This window comes from Dromiciops gliroides, chromosome 1 (assembly GCF_019393635.1).
Source record: "Dromiciops gliroides isolate mDroGli1 chromosome 1, mDroGli1.pri, whole genome shotgun sequence".
Classification (NCBI taxonomy): domain Eukaryota; kingdom Metazoa; phylum Chordata; class Mammalia; order Microbiotheria; family Microbiotheriidae; genus Dromiciops; species Dromiciops gliroides.
This window is the reverse complement of record NC_057861.1, coordinates 175518195-175544061: the sequence shown is the minus strand read 5'-3', so window position 1 is coordinate 175544061 and position 25867 is coordinate 175518195. Positions and strand designations below refer to the sequence as shown.

Below are 25867 nucleotides of genomic sequence, written 5' to 3'. Positions count from 1 at the left end.
AAACCACATATATAATATAGCTATAAACATCTCTGTAAAATTGGTTTAAAAATTTTTCCCCCTTGGGCTAGACCCTGCAGTGGGATTACTGGGTCAAAAGATATGACTAGTTTCATGGCTTTTGCTTGGGTGTTGCCTGTTTACAATCTTGTGAATCTGGTATAATAATTCTCAGGCAGATGGCTTTCTCTTCTCTAAGACTGTAGTAATTTACACAGTCCACCAGCTTATTTATGAACAAATCTGCATTGTTCATCCCCTTTCCCCAGTCACCCTCATTGAGTCATTTCAGTTGTATCTGATCCTTCATGACCCCATTTTGGGGTTTGTTGTTGGCAAAGATACTGGAGTCATCCACTGTTTCTTTCTCTAGCTCAATTTTATAGATAAAAATACTGAGGCCCAACTTAGTGACTTGCCCAGGGTCACACAGCTAGTAAGTGTCTGAAGCTAGGTTTGAACTCATGAAGATGTTTTCCTGATTCCAAGCCCTGTGTCTATCCATCTTGCCACCTAGCTGACCCAGAGTCATACTAGCATGAGTTTTATAATTTCTACTTATTTTTGTTAATTACATGGCTATGAGATAGAAACCTAAGGACTTCAATTTATATTGCTGGACTTGGTGGTGCAGAACTATACTCTCTGTTACTGGGAAGTTGAGGGCAGTGATCTTAGAGCTTAGGCATTCTGAGCTTCAGTAGAGTGAAGGTCCATTGGTAGTCTCTGCTAAGGCTAGCAACAATATGGCATCTGCCTGGGAGCAGGGGGCCTTTGGGCTGCCTAGGAGGGGCAGACTGGTACAGGTTGGAACTAGAGCAGGTCATAGTTTTCCATGCAAAGCAACAGTGGCATCAGACCCATGAGTGACAGCCATACTTCCAACCTGGGAGATAGAGAAACCCAGTTTGCTTCCATTTCCCCCTACACAATTACTAGTGATGTTGACATTTTCCTAAGCATTTATTTACTATTGCTGCTCTCTTCTTTGTAAATTCTCTTTGATCTTTCCTTTTTTTTTTACATGGAAATTTATTAATATTTAATATAGTGTAAGTTTGTAATAACAATGTGAATTTGTAGAGCTCTTGCCATGGATTTTGTGCTTTGAAACATTCAAAAGTAATAAGTCCAATGTATCAACGTCATTTCAGATCCTAAAACAAGCAGCACTGATGTCCACAGTTTTTCTATAGACCATAGATCCCTAGTGTGTGTATGTGTGTGTGTGTGTATGTGTGTGTGTGTGTGTGTGTGTGTGTGTGTGTTTGTGTGTGTGTATTGGACCTTTTGGGCACTCTGGCAAAGCCAGTGGGCCCCTTCTCAGGATCCGCTTTTAATGCATAGACTTACAAGAAAAATCAAATACAGTGAAATAACCAGTTATAGAAATATTAAAAAAACAAAGGAAACAAGTCATAGACCCCTGGTATAGCCCAAGATAACCAGAACTGCTTATGCTTACATTTTTCAGTGCTTTAAAATTCAAAAGCCTTTCTTGTATCTCTGATCTTGTGTGATCCTCACACTGTCTGAGTGGTTTGCAGAACAGGAATTATTATCTCTATCTGGGCAATAGGAGAGCTGAGCTGAGAATCTCGGAGTGGGTAAGCAGTAGACTTTTTCTAAGGTTTTATTTGGAAGACCAGAGTAGGAATAAGAACTCAGTTTTCCTGACACCCAATGCTGTTCTGTTTGCACTGCCTCAAATGGACTTTCTTAGATTTAGGTGGCAACAGAGCTAGACCTAGAGTAGGGCAGATGGGACTTTTGCCTCAGATTGGAGAAACTGCCCAAGGGTTTGAAAAATTTTACCTGTGAAAGGAACAATTAAAGGGATGCTGATAATGCTCTGTAAAGTCTGAGACTGGACAAGGCCTGTGGGTTTAATTTGGGGGAGGGATGGGGAGAAGCCTAGTATTGAGAGAGAAAGTGGAGTTATGCCTGGTAAGTGTGATAGGGTTATGACATTTGGGGTCCACTGGGGGAGAATCTTGATCATCTCTTAGGGAATCTCAGGTGGAAGTTAAGTCTTATGGGACCCAGGCTCTGGTTTATCCTAGGGATGAAGAGAGATGCACCGCCGTGGCCCAGGGAGGACATCTTCTCATTGATGACAATGGTAATCCAAAGGCTATCTAGCAGCCCATGTGGCAGGGGACAGAGGAACATCTGGGAAAGGCTTCTTTTCTATCCCCGACTATTTTGTTTGGGAGCATGGTATGGATTAGGAAGGGAACAAGGCAAGAGAAAGGAGAGACCCTCTTGTTTGTCTACAGAGCTATGCCTTCCTGGGGATACTTCTGCTGTCCTGATCCTTGGGGACTTTGTCTTTTACCCCAAGTTTTGCTCTTTAAGGTTTTTCAAACTTTATGATAGCCTACAACCTAAGAGTAGGTAAGCAGGGCTCAGTTGGAAATGTCATGGACTGCCAGGGAGGTGAACTTTAGGGATCTCTGGCCTCTTTAAGGGCCAGTCTGCCCTCTGGGGAGGTGGAAGTGCTTTCCCAGTTCTGAGAGTTCTTTATGCCTCCCAACATCCTGGCAAAGGGGCTATGGGTTAGGGGTAGGGGAGCACTTCAGATGTGGCAGGACAAGGAAGGGAGCCAGTCCCTGAATCCTGATGGAGGGCAGTGCCTTCCTGGGCATGCCTCTGCCTTCTCTATCTCCATGTTTTTATTTTTTCTATTCCTTAAGGCTTTGACCCTCCTAAGCTATTTCAACTTTACAAATGAAGAGGAGGAGAACAGACATGATCACTGGAGCCAGATTGCATCTAATAGGACTGAGGACCCCACCTTTCCTCTCCAGCTCCTTTTCCTAAGTCAAGAGAACAGGAGCTGCTACTTGGGAAGAGCTGGTACTCCTTACCTTTGTCTCCATGAATGAGGCCACATTTCAATCCCTTGGCTAAAAGAGTGAAGGATTGAATTAGTTCTAGTCCCTTCTCTGACATTAATTTTGGAACTCTGTTTCTTCCTGATGTAAAATGAGGGGTTAGACAAGGTGATCCCTTAAGGTCTCTTACCTAACAGACCATGAGTTTGAGATGTGGATTCTATTTAATCTAAGCTCATCCTCAATTTCAGTAATAGTTGAATGAGCCTTCTCATGGCCAGTGGCCACATGGCCACTTCACTTCTCTCTGGGGCCTCAGCTTCCTACACTGTAAAAACCAGGTAGTTAAGATCCTAAGCTTCTTTTCATTTGGAAACTTTGAGCAGCTTAGGAGGTCAAACTTTTAAGGAATAGAGGATAGAGATGATTGACTCATTCCCAGGAAAGCCAACTTTAACATTGTTCTTTGAACTAACTTTTGAGTATTTTGGGGGTGTGAGGATGGGGGGTTGGCACCAAGCCCTCTTTCAACATGCAAAAGCATGAGCCTGCTTTCTATAAGGGTTACCACTCCAGTTTACCCCAAAATAATCAGTTTTCTTGGATGCCAGATTTGAAGAAACAATTGATCTAATCAATAAATGATCAAGAATAATTAATTTACATAGGAAGCTACCAAGTGGATGGATTCCTCTTGGGGTAGAGGTGGGCGGCCTTCATTGCAGTGGCCTTGTGGTATCCTTGGGTGTGTCTTCCCTGAGTGTGAACAAACAATTGGGTTGGTACTATGTACCCTGAGTACAAAAATTCCTAATTCCATTCCTGGCTGGCCAAATAATATCTCTTTATCTGAGGAAATGGGTTATTAGATTTTCTGCTGTTCAAAAGAATAACTTGCTTCTTTAACTTTGTTATCAGTCTCATATAGTTCTCATTCTAATCTTTTGTTTTTCTCCCCTTCTAGACATTGAGAACACTTTGTAACGTATAGTCAGCGGTTCCCTCTTCCATCCATGTACCGAGGCTTCGTGTGGAAGGTGCTTTTAGGTATGACTTTATAGAACTACAAGAGACTTAACCTTGGGAGATATTGGCTACCAGGAATAACCTGACATCTTATGGACAAAAAAGAAGACTTGGATGGGGAATGATTCACTTTGGGCATGGGAAGTCATGGTCAACTTGCAGAATATCTAGGGCCATTTCATTAGGTGCCAGGGTTGCTTGGTGCAAAAGATTTAAAGAACTGGCTAGTTTTCTTCTTAGTGAGAGGAATGTTCTCTGCTTGAAATTATTGTGAGTATTGTTGGTCTCCTAAGTATTTTGGGACTAGCTGTGTAAGTTCCTGGTCATCCAGAAGAAATGAGAAGGGTTGACCTTTCAAAGCAGCCTCTTTCCCGTGGAAGAAGAGTTCTCTTATAAAATTGTAAGTAATGAGTAGGCTTATAGAGAGTGAGCTAAAAGGGCCATCAAAGGACATCTAGTTCATCCATCTCTATTATTTTACAGTGAGGAATTGAGGCCCAGATAAATTAACTAAATGACCAAAGTCACATAGGTAGTAATAAGAGGAGCTGAGATTCAAATTCATGTCCTCTGACTTATAAAGCCAACTCTCTTTCCACTTGTTCAGTTGTGTCTGACTCTTGTGACCCCATTTGGGGTTTCTTGGCGAAGATACTGGGGTGGTTTGCTATTTTCTTCTTCAGCTCATTTAATAGATGGGGAAACTGAAACAAATGGAGTTAAGTGACTTGTCTAGGGTCACACAGCTAGTAAGTGTCTAAGCTTGGATTTGAACTCATGAAGATGAGTGTTTCTGATTTCAAGTCCAGTGATCTATCCATTGCACTCCCTAGCCACCCCACTCTTTCCATTGTATTAAGAGAATTCCTTCAAAGCCAAGTTGTGCCCATGGACTTTTACCACTGTTAGGGCTTCTAGAACAGCCATCCTTCCCCTTGTGTTTACAAACTATAAACTGATGAAATCGGAGCTCTATGAAGAAGATTAAATAAGTGGTAATAGTGTTGGAAAATCTTGGAGGAGCATGAAGATTGAGGTTATAGTCTTTCAGATTCTGGTACAGAGTGTCAATAAGATAGGAAAAGTTAAGTTTTTATTTTGTCAGGTCTTTGGAAGAAGAATCACAGCTAGATTAAACTACTCAGAAGTTCTGGGTATCTGACATCTTCGTGAATGACAAATTTAGGCGAGTGACAAATATTACTAATAGGTTTCTGGGCCAAGTGGTAATTCATTTCAGAATAGTATGCTATTGTTACTAATTCAGACCCAATGATGGATGAAACCATGTGTGCCTAGAGACTAGTCAGAGACCAGAGAGATTGGGACCCTCGTTTTCTGTCATAAAACCAATTACATACAAACCAAAAGAAATACCCACTTCCCAAGTCTAAATTTCTGAACATGTAGGAACCATGTAGAAAATAAGAGCTTTGGTGTGGAAACATCTTTTTCATGTGTTTTAAGTCATAGGTGGAGAGATGGCTCAGTATTTACCAGACAGGCTGACTCTTAACTCTCTCTGCAAAGGATAGATACCCTGGCATTTCTTCTTTATGAAGTTCCTCTAATTAGGGTTAAGATACGAAAAGGAACAGTGAAAACTCAGCACTTAGATAGCAGCCTTATTATATATACACAGATAACTAATTTGTGTGTGTATGTGTGTGGTAGAGGGAGTTGAATTAAAGGTTTGGGGGTTAACTTGTGGAAGCTGTAGCATGATAGATGTTCAAATGAAGTTTTTTAATCTGTATTAAGCCAAATTTATAGAATACTTTAATGTTCTTTTGGCTTAATCACAGCTTGACAAATTGTATGTGACTAAGGTGAGTGCAGATCATCTTAGGAAAATGAATATTCAGAAAATCATTGCCCATAGTGTCCAAATGTAGAATCACAAATTTGGAATTTGATGATTACCATTGTCCAATTTCTGAGGTAAGAAAACTGAAGAGAGAATAAGTCCCTTTCCTGGGAGTATACAGGTAATTGGTGACAAGAACCAGAAACAGAACCTAGATCTTGGGGTATCCTGACCAATTTTATTTCCTCTTCACCATACCGTCTTTCATTCCTTTCCTTTTTCTTTTGTTATTGGCTTGTGTTTTGTTTTGTTTTTTAGGCAGGGCAATGAGGGTTAAGTGACTTGCCCAGGGTCACACAGCTAGTAAGTGTCAAGTGTCTGAGGCTAGATTTGAACTCACGTCCTCCTGAATCCAGGGCCAGTGCTTTATCCACTGTGCCACCTAGCTTCCCCCTTGGCTTATGGTTTTTATACCAAAGCCTTCATCATTGACCTTTCAGTTGGAATAAGGAAAAACAGTTACTCAACAACTGACAAAATGATAACATGATGCAACTTTTGACTCCCAGTAGGCCTCCACCTCTATACTGAGAAGAAATTTTTTTTTTTTGGTTATTGATGGCTTTTGTTTTTATATCACTATGAATTCCAGTATGTCTCTATCCCTTTCCTAGGAGAGTCATCCTTTATAACAAAAAAAAAAAAATTAAAGAGAAAAAAAAACCAATTTAGCCAAAACTAACCAGCATATCAAATAAGTCCATCATTATATCTAGGGTTCCATACCCATAGTCTCCTACCTCTGCAGCCACTCTCTTCTTTTCAGCCAAGCTTGGTCACTATAAATGATAACATTCCTTAGTGATTGTATTATTGTTTATTCTTTCCATTTACATTGTTGTAGTCATTGCGGTATATTTTTCTAAGTTCTGCTTTATTTTACTTTGCATTAGTTTATATGTCTTTCCACATTCCTAAGTATTTATCATATATTTCTCATAGCTCAGTAATGTTCCATATAGGACCTCTAGATGGTGCATTGGATAGAATGTGGGAACCTGGAGTCAGGGAGACTCATCTTCCTGAGTTCAAATCTGGTCTCAGGCACTTACTAGGTGTGTGACCCTGGGCAAGTCACACAGCTTGTTTAGCCATTCCCCAATTGATGGACTATAAATATTTTGCTAAATTTGAGACCATTTAAAAAAAATCATTGACTTCCTTGGGGCATATTGCTAGCAGTGGGATCTTTTTTTATGAGAGGGGCAAAGCCATTTTATTCACTTTCTTAGTATAATTGTGAATTATTTTCTAGAATGTTTGGACCAATCATAGCTCCACCAATGGTGCACTAATGTACTTGTAGAAAATGTGTTTTCCCAATATGTTCTATGGGATCAAGATTAATCATTGCAAATTTATTTGGGTTTGACTGTCTTTTACTGTGTCATCTATAGTATTCACTTGATTTGACTTTCTTCTCTCTGCATAAGTTCATATAAGTTTTCCTATATTTCTCCAAAATCTTTACATTCATTATTTCTTATTATACTTCCATGGATTTTCCATGCTCAGTATTTGAAGAGAAAGACCTGGATGTTGCTCTGAAAGAAATAATACCTTAATGAGTATAGATAGCCTCTTTCAAGATTAAGATATGTAAAGAGAAGCCTAGAAGAAAAATTGGTGAATATAGTACAAAATACCATACACCAGAATGTAAAACCTTAAACTTGTCCTTCCTCTTAACTTTCCAGTTTTGTTGAAAGTGCCACCACCTTCTAGTCACTTTGGCTCATAGCCTTAGAAAACATCTTTGACTTCTCATTCTCCATCACCCTACATACCCAATCAGATGCTATGTCTTATTGCTGTACATCACTCTCCTTGAAACATAAAATTCAAGCCACATCAGACTTCTTTGGGTACCCAAATTCACCATTCTATGTTCTTTCTTTGTGTGTTTTTTCATAGACCAACCCCATGTCGGGGATGCACTTTCCCCTCATCTCTTGGAATCTCTAGCTTCCTTCAAGGCTCAGCTCATATACCACCTCTTATGGGAAGGCTTTCTTTTCTAAAGCCTCTGTTGAAGCTGTTAATGCTTTCTCTTGCCTCCTCAAATCATTCTGTTTACACTCATTTGTCATATCCTATACAATCCTCGGGGGATAAAGACTACTCTATTTTTGATTTTGTTCCCCTAGTATTCAGAACACATTACCTATAGTGGTTGCTTAACTAATTTTTCTTGGTTAATTGAATGGAAAGAATACTATATTTGGAGTCAAAGGACCTGGATTTGAACCCAGCTCCACCACTTTTGACCTGTGGGACCTTCAGCAAACCACTTGAATCTATCAGTGCCTCAGACTCCTCACATGTTAAATGAGGAGATTGGACTAGATATCCTCTAAAACCCCTTCCAACTTCAAATCTGTGATCCTATGAATATGTCAGTCAATCAATCAGCACTTCTTAAATGCCTACTAGGTGCCAGGCACTATGCTAAACACTGGAAATACAAATAGAGGTAAAAGACAGTTCCTTCCCTCAGGGAGCTTGTATGTGATCTTTTTGGTATCATGTAATCTCAAGCTCATACCAAGCAATGATATTATTAATGAATGCCTCAGTACTTAAGGATATAAAGAATGGGTTCTGATAGATAACTTTTTTTGGGGGGTGGGGCAGTGGGGGTTAAGTGACTTGCCCAGGGTCACACAGCTAGTAAGTGTCAAGTGTCTGAGGCCGGATTTGAACTCAGGTACTCCTGAATCCAGGGCTGGTGCTTTATCCACTGTGCCACCCTCGCCGCCCCTGATAGATAACTTCTTAAGAGTGATTCTCCGTGGTTAATAAATGTGGTTGTTAGTCCTTTTGTATGGACCAAGCTAGCTTTTTTGTTTTTGTTTTCATGGATTTCTTCTCCTAGTACTCCTTTCTTTAAATAAGAAGGGCTTGAATTACTGATCCCAGCTCAGTGCCTGGTTTTCTCCTTTTACCTAGGAATCCTGCCCTCCTCACCATGATATCTCATGCTCAGGTCATGATGTACCGGAAGGAGCAGTACACAGATGTCCTACACGCCCTGAAAAGTCATTCGTTTCGTCAGTGACTCCACTCCTCAGGTGGACGTCTATCTGCGCATGTATCAGCTAGAATCTGGAAAGTTGCCTCGAAGTCCTTCCTTTCCTCTGGTTGGTGGTTGCTTTTGCTTTGACACAGGTTTACTCTCAGCCATCTTCTTGCCCTTTATAAACAACAAGGGTCAGTCTTAAGGCCATCACAAACCACTAAAGTCACTAAGTAGCAAAGGCATTAACATGCCAATTTCCTAATGGAGTAGAGGCTCAATTGTGAAAGTCTATAATAATTAAATTGTAATGAGAACACAGATTAATCTTTCCCTCAAATAATTGTGTCCATATTTGTATGGGAAGTCTTTTTAAGGTTGGGTTTTTCTTTCTTTTCCCCTTTGTGGGGAGTGAAAGGGCAAAAGAGGAAAGGAAAAAGAAACCAGATAAGGGAATAATGGGGGAGGGTTTTTTCTTGGACCATTAAAATATAATTCTCTCAAAAACATATAAATGATTTCCCTTCCCCCTCTACCCCTCCCCCACCCCATCCTCTCCACAGTGATTGCATAATCACTGGGGGGAGAAGTTAAAGTCCATTAAATGCAGTGGTGTGAGTATCAGTTGTAGTGTTCTCCAGGATTTATTTAATCTCTTTTTTAAAACAACAGATTTGCCATGTTTATTAACCTTTTGAGTGTTTGATGTTTAACTTCTTCTTTATTTGTAAAGTTAATGATGCAGGGCTGCTGATATACTTTATGGCTAATGACAGTTGCCCATCTTTATTATTTTTGTCAAGAGAAACAGGGTCTCTCGGAAATAACAGGAATACTCAGCAATCTCCATTAATTTCACTTAGCCTTAATAAAATGAAGTTGTTACCATGGCATAGGTTCTTAAAATTAATTTATTATGAGAACTACATATTTCGTCTAAGATAGAGCTATTAAAGTTTTGATCCATCTTCACTCAAAATTTCTTTTTACTTAATTAAATGGTTCGGTGGGCCTCCAGCACAGAGTACTCTCTACTTTTACACATCAAGTACTGTCAGAAACAAGACCCCAAGGGTTTCCTATTAAGGATTTAGGAAGTTGTGTTTTTCTGGTTATAACTCTTTGTTATACACCACCTAAATTTGTATACAACTCAGAAACATTAAAAGGAGGCCTAAAGATGAAAGAATGAAAGAGCTGGAATTTCTAAAGAACTTAATATTTTCCAGAGTGAGAAGATAATATTTAGTTTGGTTTTAACTTTGAAGCATTAGCACTGTTTAACTCAGATAAGATTCCAAAGCATTTTTAGTAGGGGATAATATTTGAGAACAAAAGATTTTCATGCACTCTTCCAGCCCTCTCAGAAGTCTTTTGTTGAAATTTACTTAAGGAATTTAGCTCCATGTTCTAAATGGCATTTTGCAAGATTTTGAAATGGTCGTTCTTTTGATGTGTATAATCTTGGTTCTAGGGCATATCAGATCAAAGTCACTTTAAATTGGTACTTAAAGGTAGGCTGAAATGTTGAAAGCCTTTACTAATATTTAGAAGTAAAGCTTTTGAAATATTATTACTTGTCCTCTTAAGAGTATATGATATTCATTGATTATGGTGTTGATAACAGAGACAGTTTGGCATAGTGCCAACCTTGATCAGAAAGAGCTGAATTTATCAGATCATAGATTGGAGGGGACATTAGAAGCCATTAGGTCTATTGTCCTCATTTTATAGATGAGTAAATTAAGATATGAGAGCTTGAGTGAGCTGCCGTGGATCACATAGCTAAAATATGTCTGAGGTGACATTTGAATTCAGGGCTTCCTGTCTCCAAGTCTACTGCACAGCTCACTAGGTGACTTTGTTGCTTTTCCCCTGACACTTGTTAACAAGTTGAGTTATTTTATATGTGATTCAAGCAGCTCCCTAGGATTTATTTATTGACTTATTATAGACCGGTTGCAATCTGTAATGGTGGATGGAGTTCTACATGCTTAAAAACAATCACAGATCCTTACTGTATTCACATATTGCAGGGACAGATAATTTCAGTTGTTACAATTTTTCACATCCCTTTTGATTAAAATCTGTAGTCTAGGGGTTCTTAACTTTTTTGTATGGTGGACCCCTTTGACAGTCTGGTGAAATCTATGTATGTACCCTTTTGCAGAATAATGTTTTTAAATGCATAAAATAAAATACATAGGATTACAAAAGGAAACTATTATTATCAATTTTTTTCAAAAAATCAAGTTTATAGACCTAGGTTAAAAACCCTTTGGGTAGCATATTCAAACTTTACACTTGAGGACTCAATCAGCAAGAATTTATTAAGGACTTGTTACGTGCCAGAGGCAGTATATAGTCAGGAAGACCCATCTACTTGAGTTCAAAGCTGGCCTCAGACACTTACTAGCTGTGTGACCCTGGGCAAGTCACTTAACCTTGTTTGCCTCAGTTTCCTCATTTGTAAAATGAACTGAAGAAGGAAGTGGCAAACAGTACTTTTGCCAAGAAAACCCCAAATGGAGTCATGAAAGGTTGAGCATGACATGTGCCAAGCTATGTTGGGGATATAAAACAACAGCAACCACCAAAACCCTAAATGTCTTTCTCCTCAAGCACCCTTTCCTTGGGGTTGAGTTTTCATCCTCACTCTCTTCTGTCAGGGTCAAACATTCCAGAAAAAAGTCATCTCAACACTCATCCAGCCCTAATTTTGTGATCTTGTGATCAAACGAGCAAATAGACAGAAAGTAGGTTTACCTTGTGTACCCTTCAAACCTATCTCCAAGTGCCATTTCATTGTACTTTGTTACCTTTATTTTTTTCCTTTGGTGATCTTCCTCAAGTTTCCATTTGTTCTTTGTGTTGCATGTGTCCTTTCCATGTTTCATTGTGTTCTTTATACATATAAATTTGGCAGTTGCATACTATTGCATTACATAATATACCATGATTTATTCTTACGATCCTTTAATTGTTAGACATGTTGTTTGTTAAGTTTTTCAGCTTCATGACTAAAGTAGTCATGATTTTCTTTTTTCTTTTGGACAGAAGGCCAAAGCCATACCTTAGGGCACATCCATGTTTATGGGTCAGGAGGAAGATGAAGAGCCAGCAAAAGAGACAAAGAAGTAGGCAGAGTGTTAGGAGACCCATGATAATATATAAGATGTCCAGGGAACAGAGGGTACTTGTCAGTAGTATCAAATATAATTTGGGCACTTGCTACTGGGGCAGCTAGGAGGCACAGTGGATGGTCTCACTGGGCCTAAGTTCAATTCCAGCCTAGACACTTATTAGCTGTGTGACCCTTAAGCCACTTTAACTCTTTTCCTCAGCTTCTCATCTGTAAAATGGGGATAATAATATCACCTTAAATTAGCTCTCCATTTTTAGACTAAAGTATAATTTGATTTCCAAAGACGTGGAAGACAAGATCAAAGGCTTCATAGCTTTAAGTGTTTCTGTCATTGCTCCAGTGTATTTTCTGTAATGGAAACATATTTGGAATGTTTTTCTTTTCCCTTAGAAATGATAATTCTTAAATTATTGCTGCTTTAAAAATTCTCACAGATTATATAATCTAAGCACACACATATGGATACATATACATAGTACACGTGAGTACACACATGTTCATGCATGCTCTCACACATGCACATATATGTATACATAATACACGTACGTGTGTGGGCATACATTTGATGTGAGGGTCAAATGAAATAATATTTGTGAAGTGCTCAGCAGAATGCCTGGCACATAGTCAGCAGTATATAATTGTTAGCTCTCTTCATCATTACCATCCTCAATATTAGGTCCAGTGAGGTCAAAGAACATGAGGACTAGGAGCAGGCTCTTAAATTTTTCAATTAAGAAGTCATTCGGGGTAGCTAGGTGGCACAGTGGATAGAGCACCAGCCCTGGATTCAGGAGGACCTGAGTTCAAATCTGACCTCAGATACTTGACATTTACTAGCTGTGTGACCCTGGGCAAATCACTTAACCCCAATTGCCTCACCAAAAAAAAAAAAAATAAAATAAAAATAAAGTAGTCATTCACATTTAAAAGAACTGTTTCTAAAACAATGGTAGTGATGGACTCCATATTCTTTTTTTTTTTTTAATGTATAAGGTATTTTATTTTTTCCGTTACATGTAAGATAGTTCTCAACTTTTGTTTATACAAGCTTTATAATTTCAGATTTTTCTCCCTCCCTCCCCCTTCCCTCCCCCCCCTCCCCTAGACAGCAGGTAATCTGATATAGGTTATGTCTATATATCTCTATACATATAGATATAGATATAGATATATACACACACATATATATATATATATATACACATAAGGACTCCATATTCTTAAGAGCATGAGCAGTGAATGTGTAAGAAGAATTTGGAGGTAGTGAGGAGAGGCCATGACAGGAAGAAAGTGAGGATGAAAACTGAATGCCAAGGGATAAGCATATTGTCAACATACAATTTGAGAGGCCCAAAGTTTTGTTCACTTAACTTAAAGAAAAACCGTTTTATCAAAGAAAAATATATTCTCTCCCTCCTTCCCATCTAGCCCCAAATTAATTTTTTTTTCTTCCAGGAACCAGAAGATGAAGTATTTCTTGCTATTGCCAAAGCTATGGAAGAGATGGTTGAAGATAATGTTGACTGTTATTGGCTTATCAGATGCTTTGTGAACCAATTAAATAACAAGTTCCGGGATTCCTTACCCCAGCTGGTGAGAATGTTTTTTGATCTTGGGGTGGGGGGGCACTGGGGCTAATACATTTCCTAGAGCTACTGTGACCCTTTAGGACTGCTGGTGGTGAAAGTTGATTCTCTCCAATAACCATTATCTGTGGCCAACATCCAACTCAAGTGCCTATAGAAGGGGGCTAGTCTTAAACATGCAACTGAATGGCTGCCTATCAGGAGTAGGAATGATTCTTTGCCTTTTCCTTTTCATAAACAGCTGGAAGGGACTTTGAGGTCATCTAAGCCAAATTTGCTGATTGAGACCTGAAAAATTCCCCAGTGTAGGCTGAACCAGATTAAAATGTAATTGGGAGGGGCAGCTAGGTGGCACAGTAGATAGAACACTGTCCCTGGATTCAGGAGGACCTGAGTTCAAATCCAACCTCAGATCCTTGACACTTACTAGCTGTGTGACCCTGGGCAAGTCACTTAACCCCAATTCCCTCACCAAAAAAAATGTAATTGGGAAATGTTTAATAAAATAAATAAAAATACAACATAGATAATGCTTATTTGTGGTTTTCTAAGTCATTATGCTAGGGCAGCTAGGTGGTGCAGTGGAGGGAGCACAGACTCATCTTCGTGAATTCAAATCTGGTCTTAGATACTATTAGTGTGTCCCTGGGCAAGTCACTTAACCCTATTTGTCTCCGTTTCCCCATCTGTTAAATGAAATGGAGAAGGAAATAACAAACCACTCCAGTATCTTTGCCAAGAAAACCTCAAATGGGGTCACAAAGAGCCAGACACAACTGAACAACAACAACAATAAAAATAACAAGTCATTCTGCTGCTAAACCAACCCCTTTGTTTCACAGTTGAGGAAACTGAGACCCAGAGATGTTGAGTGACTTGTAAGAAAATAAGTAATAGATAGCAGAACCAGAATTTTAACCCAGGTCCTCTGACTGAAGAACCACTGCTCTTTCCACTCCACCATGGGGTGCTTCCCTATCTCTTTTCCCTATTTATCACTCCTTTAATTTTCTCCCTTTATCCTGACACTTTTTGAGGAGTAACATGAGGATCTATATGTATAAGGATCTATATGTATAAGGATAACAAATAGGTATGAGGATATTTATGATTTGATTAAAGAAAACTTTATTAAGTATTAGCATGATGTAATTTTTACTTCTTAAGTCAATTATAATTTCCAAAATTTGCCAAAGCTTCCTTAGCTACTTTCCCTGTTTACTTCAGTGACTTTGGATAGTTCCCTGTTAACTAGAGGTGATTATCCTCTCAGATTCTTGAAGTTGAAATAATGGTGTAGTCAGCACTTTTAAAGGAAGAACGGGGAAAAGTATGTCACTTGAAATCAGTGGTATTAGCATTTTTGTCCAGGGCATCTTATAGGTTTCCTATTTCCTATAGAATCCGATAGCAGTAGCATTATATAGTTATGAAGTTTTTAAGAAGAATCTTTGCTAAGCATAAGAAAACTAGCCAGTGGTTGTGCTAATGTTTGTCTTTGTCCAAAATTCATTTATTTAAACTTTTCTGTTTGGTTAAACAGTGTGAACTTTTAAAAAAAATAACAACAGCAGCAACTTATAACATGGATTTTTGCTACCCATCCTCTTACAAATGCAGAGTTATCATTATCCTGCCATTTTCTCAGATTTTTAAAGTGTTGCCAAACAGAATTGCAATTACAAAGCAAAGACCATCTTAAAGTCTCAGGGAAGTGAGCACATGGTGGATATAACAAGGACATTTTGGCATCAGGAAAAGATCAGAACATACCTGGATGATGAGCCCCCTAAGTATATTTCAGTGTTCTGATTCACTGGATCCCACCAACACCTTCTCTCTCCTTTAGAAGGCTTACTGAGATCCTGACCTCTCATAGATGGCCTCACTGCCATATACAAAAGGACTTTTTCAAAATTGTATAAAATTATAAAGCACAAAAGAATCTCATAGGTAACCTAGAGCAGGAAATCTTAACCTAAGATCTGTGAACTTCTCCTCCCCCCATAATTTGAAAATTTTACTTCAATATAATTAGTTTCTTTTGAAACCCTATGTATTTTATTTTCTGCATTTTTGCATTTATGCATTTATTGTTCTGAGATAGAATCCACACTCTTTACCAGACTGCCAAAGGAGTCCATGAAACAAGAATGAAGAGCCCCTGATCTATCCCATCTCAGACCAAAGGGGACCGTGTAACAATCCAGGGGTTACCTCCCTTTTGGTGTAGCTACGAAATCTTTAAAGATGCTCAGGGTAAAAAAGGTTTTTTGTAAACAAACTTATTGACTTCTTTCTAGTTATATTCACTAAACATTAGGTCAGCATCATTGTTCATAGCTAGGTATGTAGGGGGAGCACAAAGACAGATGAAACATTTCCTGTTTATATTCTACTGGAAATGTAACACGTGCACAAATACGCCTAGCAGAAGATAAATAGTAAAGTAGGCAAGAGAGAAATCAAAGGGTAATCTAAATTAGTTCCCATGTAATTCAAATTATTTCCCATCTTCTTCCTCTCCCCTTCCTCCTTCCTTGCCCTCAATCTAGTCACTGAAGTTACGGCATAGTGGATAGAGATCTCGAGGTAAGAAACTCTAGGTTCAAATTTTACTTATGACACTTAGTAGCTAAGTAATCATAGATAAGTCATTTTATCCCTCTGAGACTCAGTTTCTTCATTGATAAAATGGGGCTAGATTTTTGTCCTCATATATCTTGAAAAAAAATGAGATTAAAATATGTGAAGTGCTCTGTAGACATTAAAGTGCTATATAATTCTGGCTGCTATTAATTATTATTATTATTGCTGTTATTAATATAATCATTTATACACCTAATGGATGTATTATAAGGCTTAAATAGAATGTTTGTAAAGCAAACTAAAAACTTTAAAGTGCTTAGTTAAGTATCAGTTATATTATTATTCTTTTAAATTCTACTCATTCCTTCTTCCTGAAACTGTAGACATATGACATGAGAACCTATGCTAAAGTCCTACTCTAATGTTTCAAAGTCATGTGGTTCCTTTGGTTCTCATAAGACCATTGCTCCATCACCAGAAGGCTGGCCTCCTGGTGATAAATTTTTGTTTGAGGCAGCTCAGGAAACTGTTGACTAAGGACAACCTTAGTGGAAGGAGCAGCAACCTTGGCCCAGACTCAGGAAATCTTGTAAACGTGGGAGATATCACTGAGACCCTAGTAAATATTGTCTTGGAACAACTCTCCATTGATTCACCGAACTAGAATATTAAATGTATAAATTTTAATTTTATCAAGGTGCTTTTTAAGTGTTTTTTAAAAACCCCAATTCATTTTAATTTGTTGCTCTCAAAACCATAACAACACTTTAAAATTTCTCTCCTCCAAGTCTTGCTGACTTCTGCTAACCTTTGATGGTTTTCTTTGTACTAATTATAACTAAGAAACACAAATTAGGGTCATAGAATTATAGGGTATTTTAAAGTCTACTAAGGACTTTAATCTATTTTGTATGATATACAAGGACAAAAATCTAGCCCATTTTATCAGTGAGGAAACTGCATCTCAGAGGTATGAAATGACTAACCTATGATTGCATAACTTAATGATCTATCATTTTGTAGATTGGGAAACTGAGGATTTGAGAGGTTAGGTGATTTATCCAAAGTCAGAGAGCTAATTGCTATCTTAACTGGGACAAAGACCTAGGTCATTGGTGACCTATGACCCTAGTTTTTGAACCAGTAGGATTTTAGGATAAAAGCTTAGACCTGAAGAGGACCTGGGAGGTCACCTGGTCCAATCATCTCACCTTATAGATGATGATGAGGCTCAAAGAGGATTTTTCCCACTGTAAGTGTTTCTCTCTTCCTTTCTAGTTTTCCTGGACCTCTCTCTTTATGTTCTTCTTCTTATTTTTTTCTTTCTTATTTCTTCTTCTTTATTGTTTATATCCTTCCCCAAATGCTGAGTCTTAGAGCTCAGAAAGAGGACTGCTGAATCAGGCTAGTCTGATTGATAGATTTTTGCTTGAGGGGATTGTGTCTGCCCAGCTCTAGGTATGTATTAAATTTTTAGCTCTAAGCACTTGCTTTTATTTAACCCTTAGAAGATTTTCAACATTGCCTGATGTAGCAGCTGATATATTTTATATCATTGGACATCTTTCCCATCTCTTTCTGTCTCCTTTAGCCAAAGGCTTTTGAACAGTACTTGAATCTTGAAGATAGTCGTCTCCTGAATCATATGAAGTCATGCTCTGCTATAACCAAACTGCCTTATGATCTCTGGTTCCAGAAGTGTTTTGCTGGCTGCTTACCTGAATCCAGTTTACAGAGGCAAGTATTTTTTTTTTTGAAGGTCTTGAAGGCTTGGGTTCTGCTGTTGGTCAGCATTGCTAGCTTGTACTAGGCATCTCAAATGCAACATGTCCAAAACAGAACTTGTCATCTGTCCTCTCTAGCCCCACCCACTTCTGGATTTCTCTTTTCTGATAAAGACTTCTTCCAGTCTTCCTAGTTCATAACTGGCATTATCCTTTCTTTCCATTTCTGTCTCCACACAATGTTTCTCTTGCATCTAACCCTTTTTTACTCACACAATGACCACTTTAGTTCAGGCCCTTATCACCTCTCACCTGAACTATTGCAACATGTCCTTCTAATTGGTTTTCTTTCCTCAAGTCTCTTTCTACTCCAATCAATCAATCAATCAGTAAACATTTATCATTCAACAAATATTTAATAAGTCAAGAGATGGAGTGACTTTTTTGTGAAACAGCCAACAGGCCAGTGTCACTGCATCAAAGAGTACCTCTTGGGAAAAACGGTGTAAGAAGATTTGAAAGGTGGGTGTGCTAGGTTATGAAGGGCTCTGGATACCAAACAGAGCATTTTGTATTTGATCATGGAGGGAATAGGAAGCCACTGGAGTTTATTGAGTGGGAGGGTGGCTTGATCAGACTTGTGTTTTAGAAAAAAACACTTTAGTGGCTGAATGGAGGATGGTTTGGAGTGGGGAGAATCTTGAGAGAGGCAAACCCACCAGCAGGCTATTGAAATAATCAGGGCACAAGGTGATGAGGGTCTTCACTACAGTGCTGGCTGTGTCAGAGCAGAGAAGGGGGAACATTGGAGAGATATTGCAAGGTTGAAATTGACAGGCCTTGGTGACAGCTTGGATATGAGGGGAAGGGGGAGTGTGAGAGAAAGAGTGAGGAATTCAAGTTGATTTTTAAGTGCAGATCTGACCATGCCATTTCCTGACTCAATAAAACTCCAGGGGTTTTCTGTTGCCTTTAGGATCAAATGTAAACTCTTCCATTTAGCTTTTAAAGCCTTTCACAACCTTATCATAACCTACCTTTCCAGCCCTACTGGATACCACTCCCCATCTCACACTTTGGGAACCAGCTCAAATGGTCTTCTCTCTGTTCCTCATATGATACTTCATCTCTTGTCTCTTTGCCTTTGCACTGGTTGTGTCCCATGCCTGGAATATACCCTCCCCCTCACTTCTATCTCATAAAGTCCCATGATGATGATGATGGCTAGAATTTACATCGGCACTTCAAGATTTACAGAATGCTTTACAAATATCTCATTCATCTTCACCACAACCTTGGAGGGTAGGCCTTATTATTCCCATTTTATAGATGAGGAAACTCATCTTCAAACAGAGGTTTAATGACTTATCCAGGGTCACATAGCTGAGAAGTATCTGAGGCTGAGTTTGAACTCAGGTCTTCCTGATTCCAGGTCCATTTTCTCCTACCTACCACCTAGCTTCTTCCTTTAAGCCACAGCTGAGCACTACTTTCTAGAGGAAGCCTACCCTGATTTTCTCCTGATTACTACTGCCCTCCCTCTTGTACTACCTTTTATTTAACTACTTATTTATGTGTATGTATTCTGTATATATCTCCTCTGTTACAATGTAAGCCCCTTGAGAATAGAGATTGTTTCATTTGTAGGCCACTAGGTGGCACTGTGGATAGAGCATTGGACTCAGAGACAGAAAGACCAACTTTCAAATTCTGCATCAGATCCTAAATAATTAGGCGTCCCTGGGCAAGTTACCTCTCTCATCTTCGGTATCCTCATCTGCAAGATGGGGATGCTAATAAAAGCAGCTACCTCCCAGGGTTGTTGTGAGCCCCAAAGGAGATTAATACATGTGAAGCACTTTGCAAACTTTAAAACACTATGTAAATGATGGCTAATACTATTACTATTATCATTATTAATATCAATATAACTATTAATAAAATGAGAACATAGTAATGTAGTCATTACTGTTATTAATTATTAGTAGTAATTATCATCATTCCTTCATTCCTTCATTGCATTTGTAGCCCCCGTGCCCAGAAATGCCAGGTATATAGTAAGTGCTTAATAAATAATTCATTGGTTGATTGGACAAGTTCCTCAAAAGACTGTTTCTTATTTGTCATTGAATCTTCCTTATTACCTGGTACAATGCCAAGTACACAAAAGACACTAATGTTTATTAAGTGAATAAAAGAATAAATGAATAAGAGGAGGATAAACCACACTTTCCAGATCCTCAAATAGAGAATTTTCTCCAGAGGAAAAGAATGCATCATATTTTGCAAATGACAAAGTGGTACCATTTCTGCTTAGTATTGAGATAATACAACATTGCACAATTTATTATGGTTTCTTATTTGAGGGCTCTCAAATCATTAAGGGCTAGTTAGATGACGCAGTAGAATAGAGTGCTGGACCTGAAGTCAGGATGGCTCATCTTCTGGCCTCAGAAACTTACTAGTTATATGTGACCCTGGACTAGTTAGTTAATACTGTTTGCCCCAGTTTCCCCATCTGTTAAATGAGCCGGAAAAGAAATAACAAACCACTCCAATATCTTTAATAAGAAAACCCCAAACAAGATTACAAAGAGTCAGACAGGACTGAAACAACTGAACGATAAATCATAAAACTCACAGTGGACATAATCTCTGAGGACTTGTGTGGAAGAGCTGCTTTTCTTGTGAAAGTAGTAGAGTTCAGTTCTGAGAATGGACTTAGAGACATGTAACTTCACTGGTGTATCACTATGTTTATAAAGAAAATTAATTGAACACAAGGATGCACCTCCAAATACCATACCAGTTAATCAACATGTATTGAACTATAATTCTAATTTTAATGGTAACTTTTGTTTTTAGGAATACTTTACTATTATCTTCACCATCATTATTATTATTTTGTTTTAATAATACCTTTATTTCTGAATACCCAACTATCCATCCTTTGTAGCAAAGAATCAAAAAAGGATGATTGTCAAAAAATCAGTTCAGCTGAGTTAACCCACACATCAACAACATTGGATAGTGTGTGTAGTGTTCCATGCCTATTGTCCTTCCTCTTCTATAAAGAAAGGAGGGAAATGTCTTTTCTAAACTCTTCTCCAAGACCAGGCTGGGTCATTGTAATTATAGTTTTGGTTTTTCTTCCCATTTACCTTGTTGTAGTCATTGTGTATATGGTTTTGTTGGTTCTGCTTACCTCACCATATATCAATCAATAGAAGCCTTCTTATGCTTCTCTATACTCTTAATTTCTCATGATTCAGTCATATTCCATTATATTCTTGTGCTGCTTGCTTAGCCATTTGCCGATTGAGCATTTGCTTTGTTCTCAGTTCTTTACCCTACAGAAAGTATTGATATGAATATCTTGGTTTATATGGGAACTTCCTTTCTATCATTGACATTTTTAGTGTATATATTTATCAATGAAATCTCTGGGTCAAAGAATATGGCTTCTTTATTACTTTTCATAGCATACATTTAGGTACCAATTTCTTTTGCTTTGCATTAATTACATTTTTAAAAATAAATTTTGTCTTTAATTTTTACATCAGCTATATTTCTCCATATATTCCTCCTCCTTCTCTGTCACAGATTACCATACCTTATAACAAAGAATAAAAAAGAGGGGGGGAAACCTGTTCTGTAAAAACTAACCAATGTATGGGAAAAAATTCTGACCTATACAATGCACTACCCCTATAGTCCTCCACTTTTGCAAAGAAATGAGAAAGGTAAGTCTCCAGTTTCAAAGAGAACATTAGAGATGAGCTTTTCATTAGATTTATTGTATCTAGATTATGTTTTTCTTCTTTTCCTTCTAATTTCTAATCACATCGGAGACAAATTCAACTGAACTTGAAATGCTTCATGAATGTCAATTTATAAATTTAATGATGATTCTCTGAAAAAAATAATAGTTAAAACAAGGAATAATTCTGGATTTTGAGGAAGCTTCAATAATGTAAAATTCAGCAGTATCATTTAATTTGATATTTTTATTTTTGTAGAGTTTGGGATAAAGTTATAAGTGGTTCCTGCAAGATCCTAGTTTTCGTTGCTGTGGAAATTTTATTAACCTTTAAAATAAAAGTAATGGCATTGAACAACGCTGAAAAAATCACAAAGTTTTTGGAAAATGTAAGTGTACTTTATCTTCATTTGCTCATTCAACAATTATTTCATAGAATTATAGGATCATAGATAGAGAACTGGAAGCAGGTAGGTGGCCCAATGAGTAGAGTGCTAGGCTTGGACTCAGGAAGACCTGAGTTTAAATCCAGCCTCAGACACTTAACTAGCTTTGTGATTCTGGGCAAGTCACTTAACCTCTGCCTTCATCAGTCCAGTATCTTTTCCACGAAGACCCCATGGACAGTATTAGTGTACTATGGTTCAAGGAGTCCTGAAGAGTAGTACATGACTCAGTGACAAAAGACAGAGAATAGAAGGGGCCTTAGAGTTCATTTGGTCCAACCATTTCATTTTATAGAAGCATTTGTTTTATTCTGACCAACAAAACAAAGTAGATTCTCCACCAAACCAGATTCTTCTAGTACATAAACTATTACTCCCAATAATAAGTTATAGTATTTATTGGATTATAAAGTATCTAGTCAAGGGGAAGGCTATGGATATTGTTATTTCAGATTTCAGCAAAGCAAGTGATAAAGTTTCTCATACTATCCTTGTGAACAAGATGGCAAGAGGCGGTCTAGATCCCAGCTTCTCAAACTGTGAGTCATGACCCTGTGTGAGGTTGCATAACAATGTGGGGGTTGTGAAAAATTTGGCAACAGTAAAAGTTAGGTATGCCTATTTTATATACCTATATACCCAGGGTCGCATAAATATTTCTCAGGTGAAAAAGGGTCGCCAATGGAAAAAGTTTAAGAAGCCCTGAGCTAGATAACATTATAGTTAGGTGGATTTGAAATTGGTTGAATGACCTGAAGTATAGTACTTACTTAATGGGTCACTGTTGGTTTCATAAATAATCTTGACTCTATTGTCCTAGGGCCTTGTTCTTATCCCTGCACTGTTTGATGTTTATATCAAGTACTAGAAGAAGGCATAGATCACATTTTAATCAGATTTGTAGATGTCAGTCATTTTTCAGTTGTGACTGACTCTTAATGACCTCATTTGGGATTTTCTTGGCAGAGATACTGGAGTGGCTTGCCATTTCCTTCTCTAGCTCATTTTATAGGTGAAGAAACTGAAGCAAACATGGTTAAGTGACTTGTTCAGGGTCACACAGCTAGGAAGTGTCTGAGACCAGATTTGAACTTAGAAAGATGAGTCTTCCAGGCCCAGCACTCTTATCTACTGCACCATAGTTGCTCCCAACAGTGAGATATGACAACTGAAAGAACATCCCGAATTTGGTCTTCAGGTATGTTAAGAGAGGCATAGGGTTTAGAATGGAGGAAGTAATAGTTCCACTGTTCTCTGCCCTAGGCAGATCCCCACTAGAGTATAATGTTTAGCTCTAGTATCCTTTTTTTAAGTTTTTTTTTTTTTAATTTTTTTGCGGGGCAATGAGGGTTAAGTGACTTGCCCAGGGTCACACAGCTAATGTTAAGTGTCTGAGGCCAGACTTGAACTCAGGTCCTCCTGAATCCAGGGCCAGTGCTTTATACACTATGCCACCTAGCTGCCCCCTCTAGGTATCCTTTTTTAGGAAGGACTTTAAGCATCCTGGATGGTGAAGGGCATGTAGATTGTGCTATTTATATTGGAGCACCAGTTGAATGAACAGGAGATGTTTAGCCTGAAGAGGAGGTGATTTGTGGAGGCTGTGTTAGTTGTAGTCAAGCACTTGAAGGGCTGCCATAGAAGAAGATTAGATTTGTTCTGCTTTGTCTGAAAAGGCAGAATTAGGATCAGTGGTTGAAAATTGTAGAGAGGCAGAGTTCACTTCCTTGTAAGGAAAAACTCCTTACAATTAGAACTGTTCCCTAATGGAAAGGACTGCCTTAGGAAGCCATGGACTCCCCCTTCACTCTAGACTACTTTTTTTTTTTTTTTTTTTGCTGAGCAGTGAGGGTTAAGTGACTTGCCCAGGGTCACACAGCTAGTAAGTGTCAAGTGTCTGAACCCGGATTTGAACTCAGGTTCTCCTGAATCCAAGGCCGGTGATTTATCCACTGCGCCACAGAGCTGCTCCCTAGACTAGGGGTTCTTAAGTATTTTTGTGTCACGGACACCCTTTTGGCAGCATGACGAAGCCTGTGTATCCCTCTCAGAATGGTGTTTTAAGTGCATAAGATTAATTACACATAGGATTACAAAGGAAACCAATTATATTTTAATAATAATCAAAATCTTGAAAGAAGATTACAAGTTTACAGATCCCAGGCTAAGATCCCTGCTCTAGAGGCCTTCAGTTAAATACTGGAATGCCCATTCTTGAGGACGTTTAGAGGGGATTCCCAGGTATGGTTGGGATCAGTTGGCATCTGAGGAATTTTCCAACGTGTGATTCTTCCCTGACTTCATCACTGTGATCCCAAAGGGAACTTGGTTTAAAATTGGCCTTTGTCTGAGAATCAGATTACACTTGGCATCCTTTGGAGGTGATGTCCTGAACAGCATGTGGCCATGGATTTGGGAGCATGCAAAATGGGACTGTCTGCCTGGTGTAATTATTGCTTACAAATTGAGGTACCTTGGCATAAATAATTTGTTAACAGAACAGGAATCCTTGAAGGTTAAGGAGAGTCTAATGGAACAGGAATCCTTGGAGGCTAAATAGAATGGGGGGGGGGAATTCTTCACATCCTTTACTATTCCTGTTTCTTAATAAGCCAAAGCCCATGGTTTTCCTTCTCTCTGTTGCTTAGAGTCCCTTATAGTTAGGTGGAATAGCAGAAGGGGGTTCACAAAGATCTGGGAGCTGTTGCCCTTTTTGAATAGGGACATTTCTTGCACCATCTTATTTGATGCTACTTCCTTCTCCCCACCCTTCCCTTTAGTAGTAATTAAAACCCTGCTTGGGGGGTGGCAGCTAGGTGGCACAGTGGATAAAGCACCAGCCCTGGGTTCAGGAGAACCTGAGTTCAAATCCAGCCTCAGACACTTGACACTAGCTGTGTGACCCTGGGCAAGTCACTTAATCCTCATTGCCCTGCCCTACCCCCCCCCCCCAAAAAAAAAAGCCTGTTGGAAAGAACTTTCCACACCACAACATATTCTGTACTGTGATTGCAAATGACAAATTTCACAAATTTTACCCTTTTAATTTTGCTTTTCATTCCTTCACAGATCCCTCAGGACAGTTCAGATGCAATTGTGAGCAAAGCCATCGATCTGTGGCATAAACACTGTGGGACTCCAGTGCATTCCATGTGAGCCCTTCCCTTCCTTTTAAACATCCACCCGATGCACTCTGAGCACGTGCTTTTCAGAGGCTGACTATAGAGTTTGCTAGAAACATATTCTCCTGAGCTGACTAAAAATGCTTTGGGACTTGTTTTCCTTATCAGTTGGTTTTTTTTTTTGGATTGTCTCATGTTAAAAATGTAAATATTTTTTCAATAAAACTTATTTAATTAGAACACCTGTTATTTCTGTGATACGGATCAGGGTTTTTTGAGGGAGCTTGGATACAAATTCAATTCCCTCTGCCAACTGTTTATCAAGGGCCTAGGATTTGTAGCTGCCTTGTGCTAGGTACTGGTGATAAAGGGCGAAAAAGGACATAGTACCTGCCCTCACAGTGCTTACCTTTCACTAGGGGCAACATGACAAAGCTCAGTGTTGAGGGGTATTTTTTTGGGGGGGTTGTTTTCTTTTTTGGGGCAATGAGGGTTAAATGACTTGCCCAGGGTCAGGTGTCTGAGGCTGGATTTGAACTGAGGTTCTCCTGAATCCAGGGCGGGTGCTTTTTCCCGCTTTACCACCTCGCTGCCCTAGGAGGGGTATTTTTTAAGGGCTGCTAGGAACCTCAGCCCGGTCAAAATAGATACATTAATAAGCAAGGAAGGAACAAAACTTCTCTTGCCGCTCTAATTAGCATTAAGCTAGTTACTCTCTAAGATCTATTTCAGGAAGGGAGAGCCACTTC

The 25867-nt window shown here is 38.7% G+C and overlaps 1 protein-coding gene across 1 annotated transcript in view; it reads left to right on the top strand.

Moving 5' to 3' along the window:
- TBC1D7 (TBC1 domain family member 7) overlaps positions 1-25572 on the top strand; it is a 29493-nt gene extending 3921 nt beyond the window's left edge. The window contains 8 exon segments of the mRNA XM_043975375.1: positions 3810-3888; positions 8685-8703; positions 8705-8764; positions 8766-8870; positions 13347-13484; positions 17658-17803; positions 21810-21939; positions 25066-25572. Of these exon segments, the coding sequence (XP_043831310.1) occupies positions 3810-3888; positions 8685-8703; positions 8705-8764; positions 8766-8870; positions 13347-13484; positions 17658-17803; positions 21810-21939; positions 25066-25152 (764 nt within the window). The 3' untranslated portion in view covers positions 25153-25572.
- Positions 25573-25867: the final 295 nt, after the last annotated feature.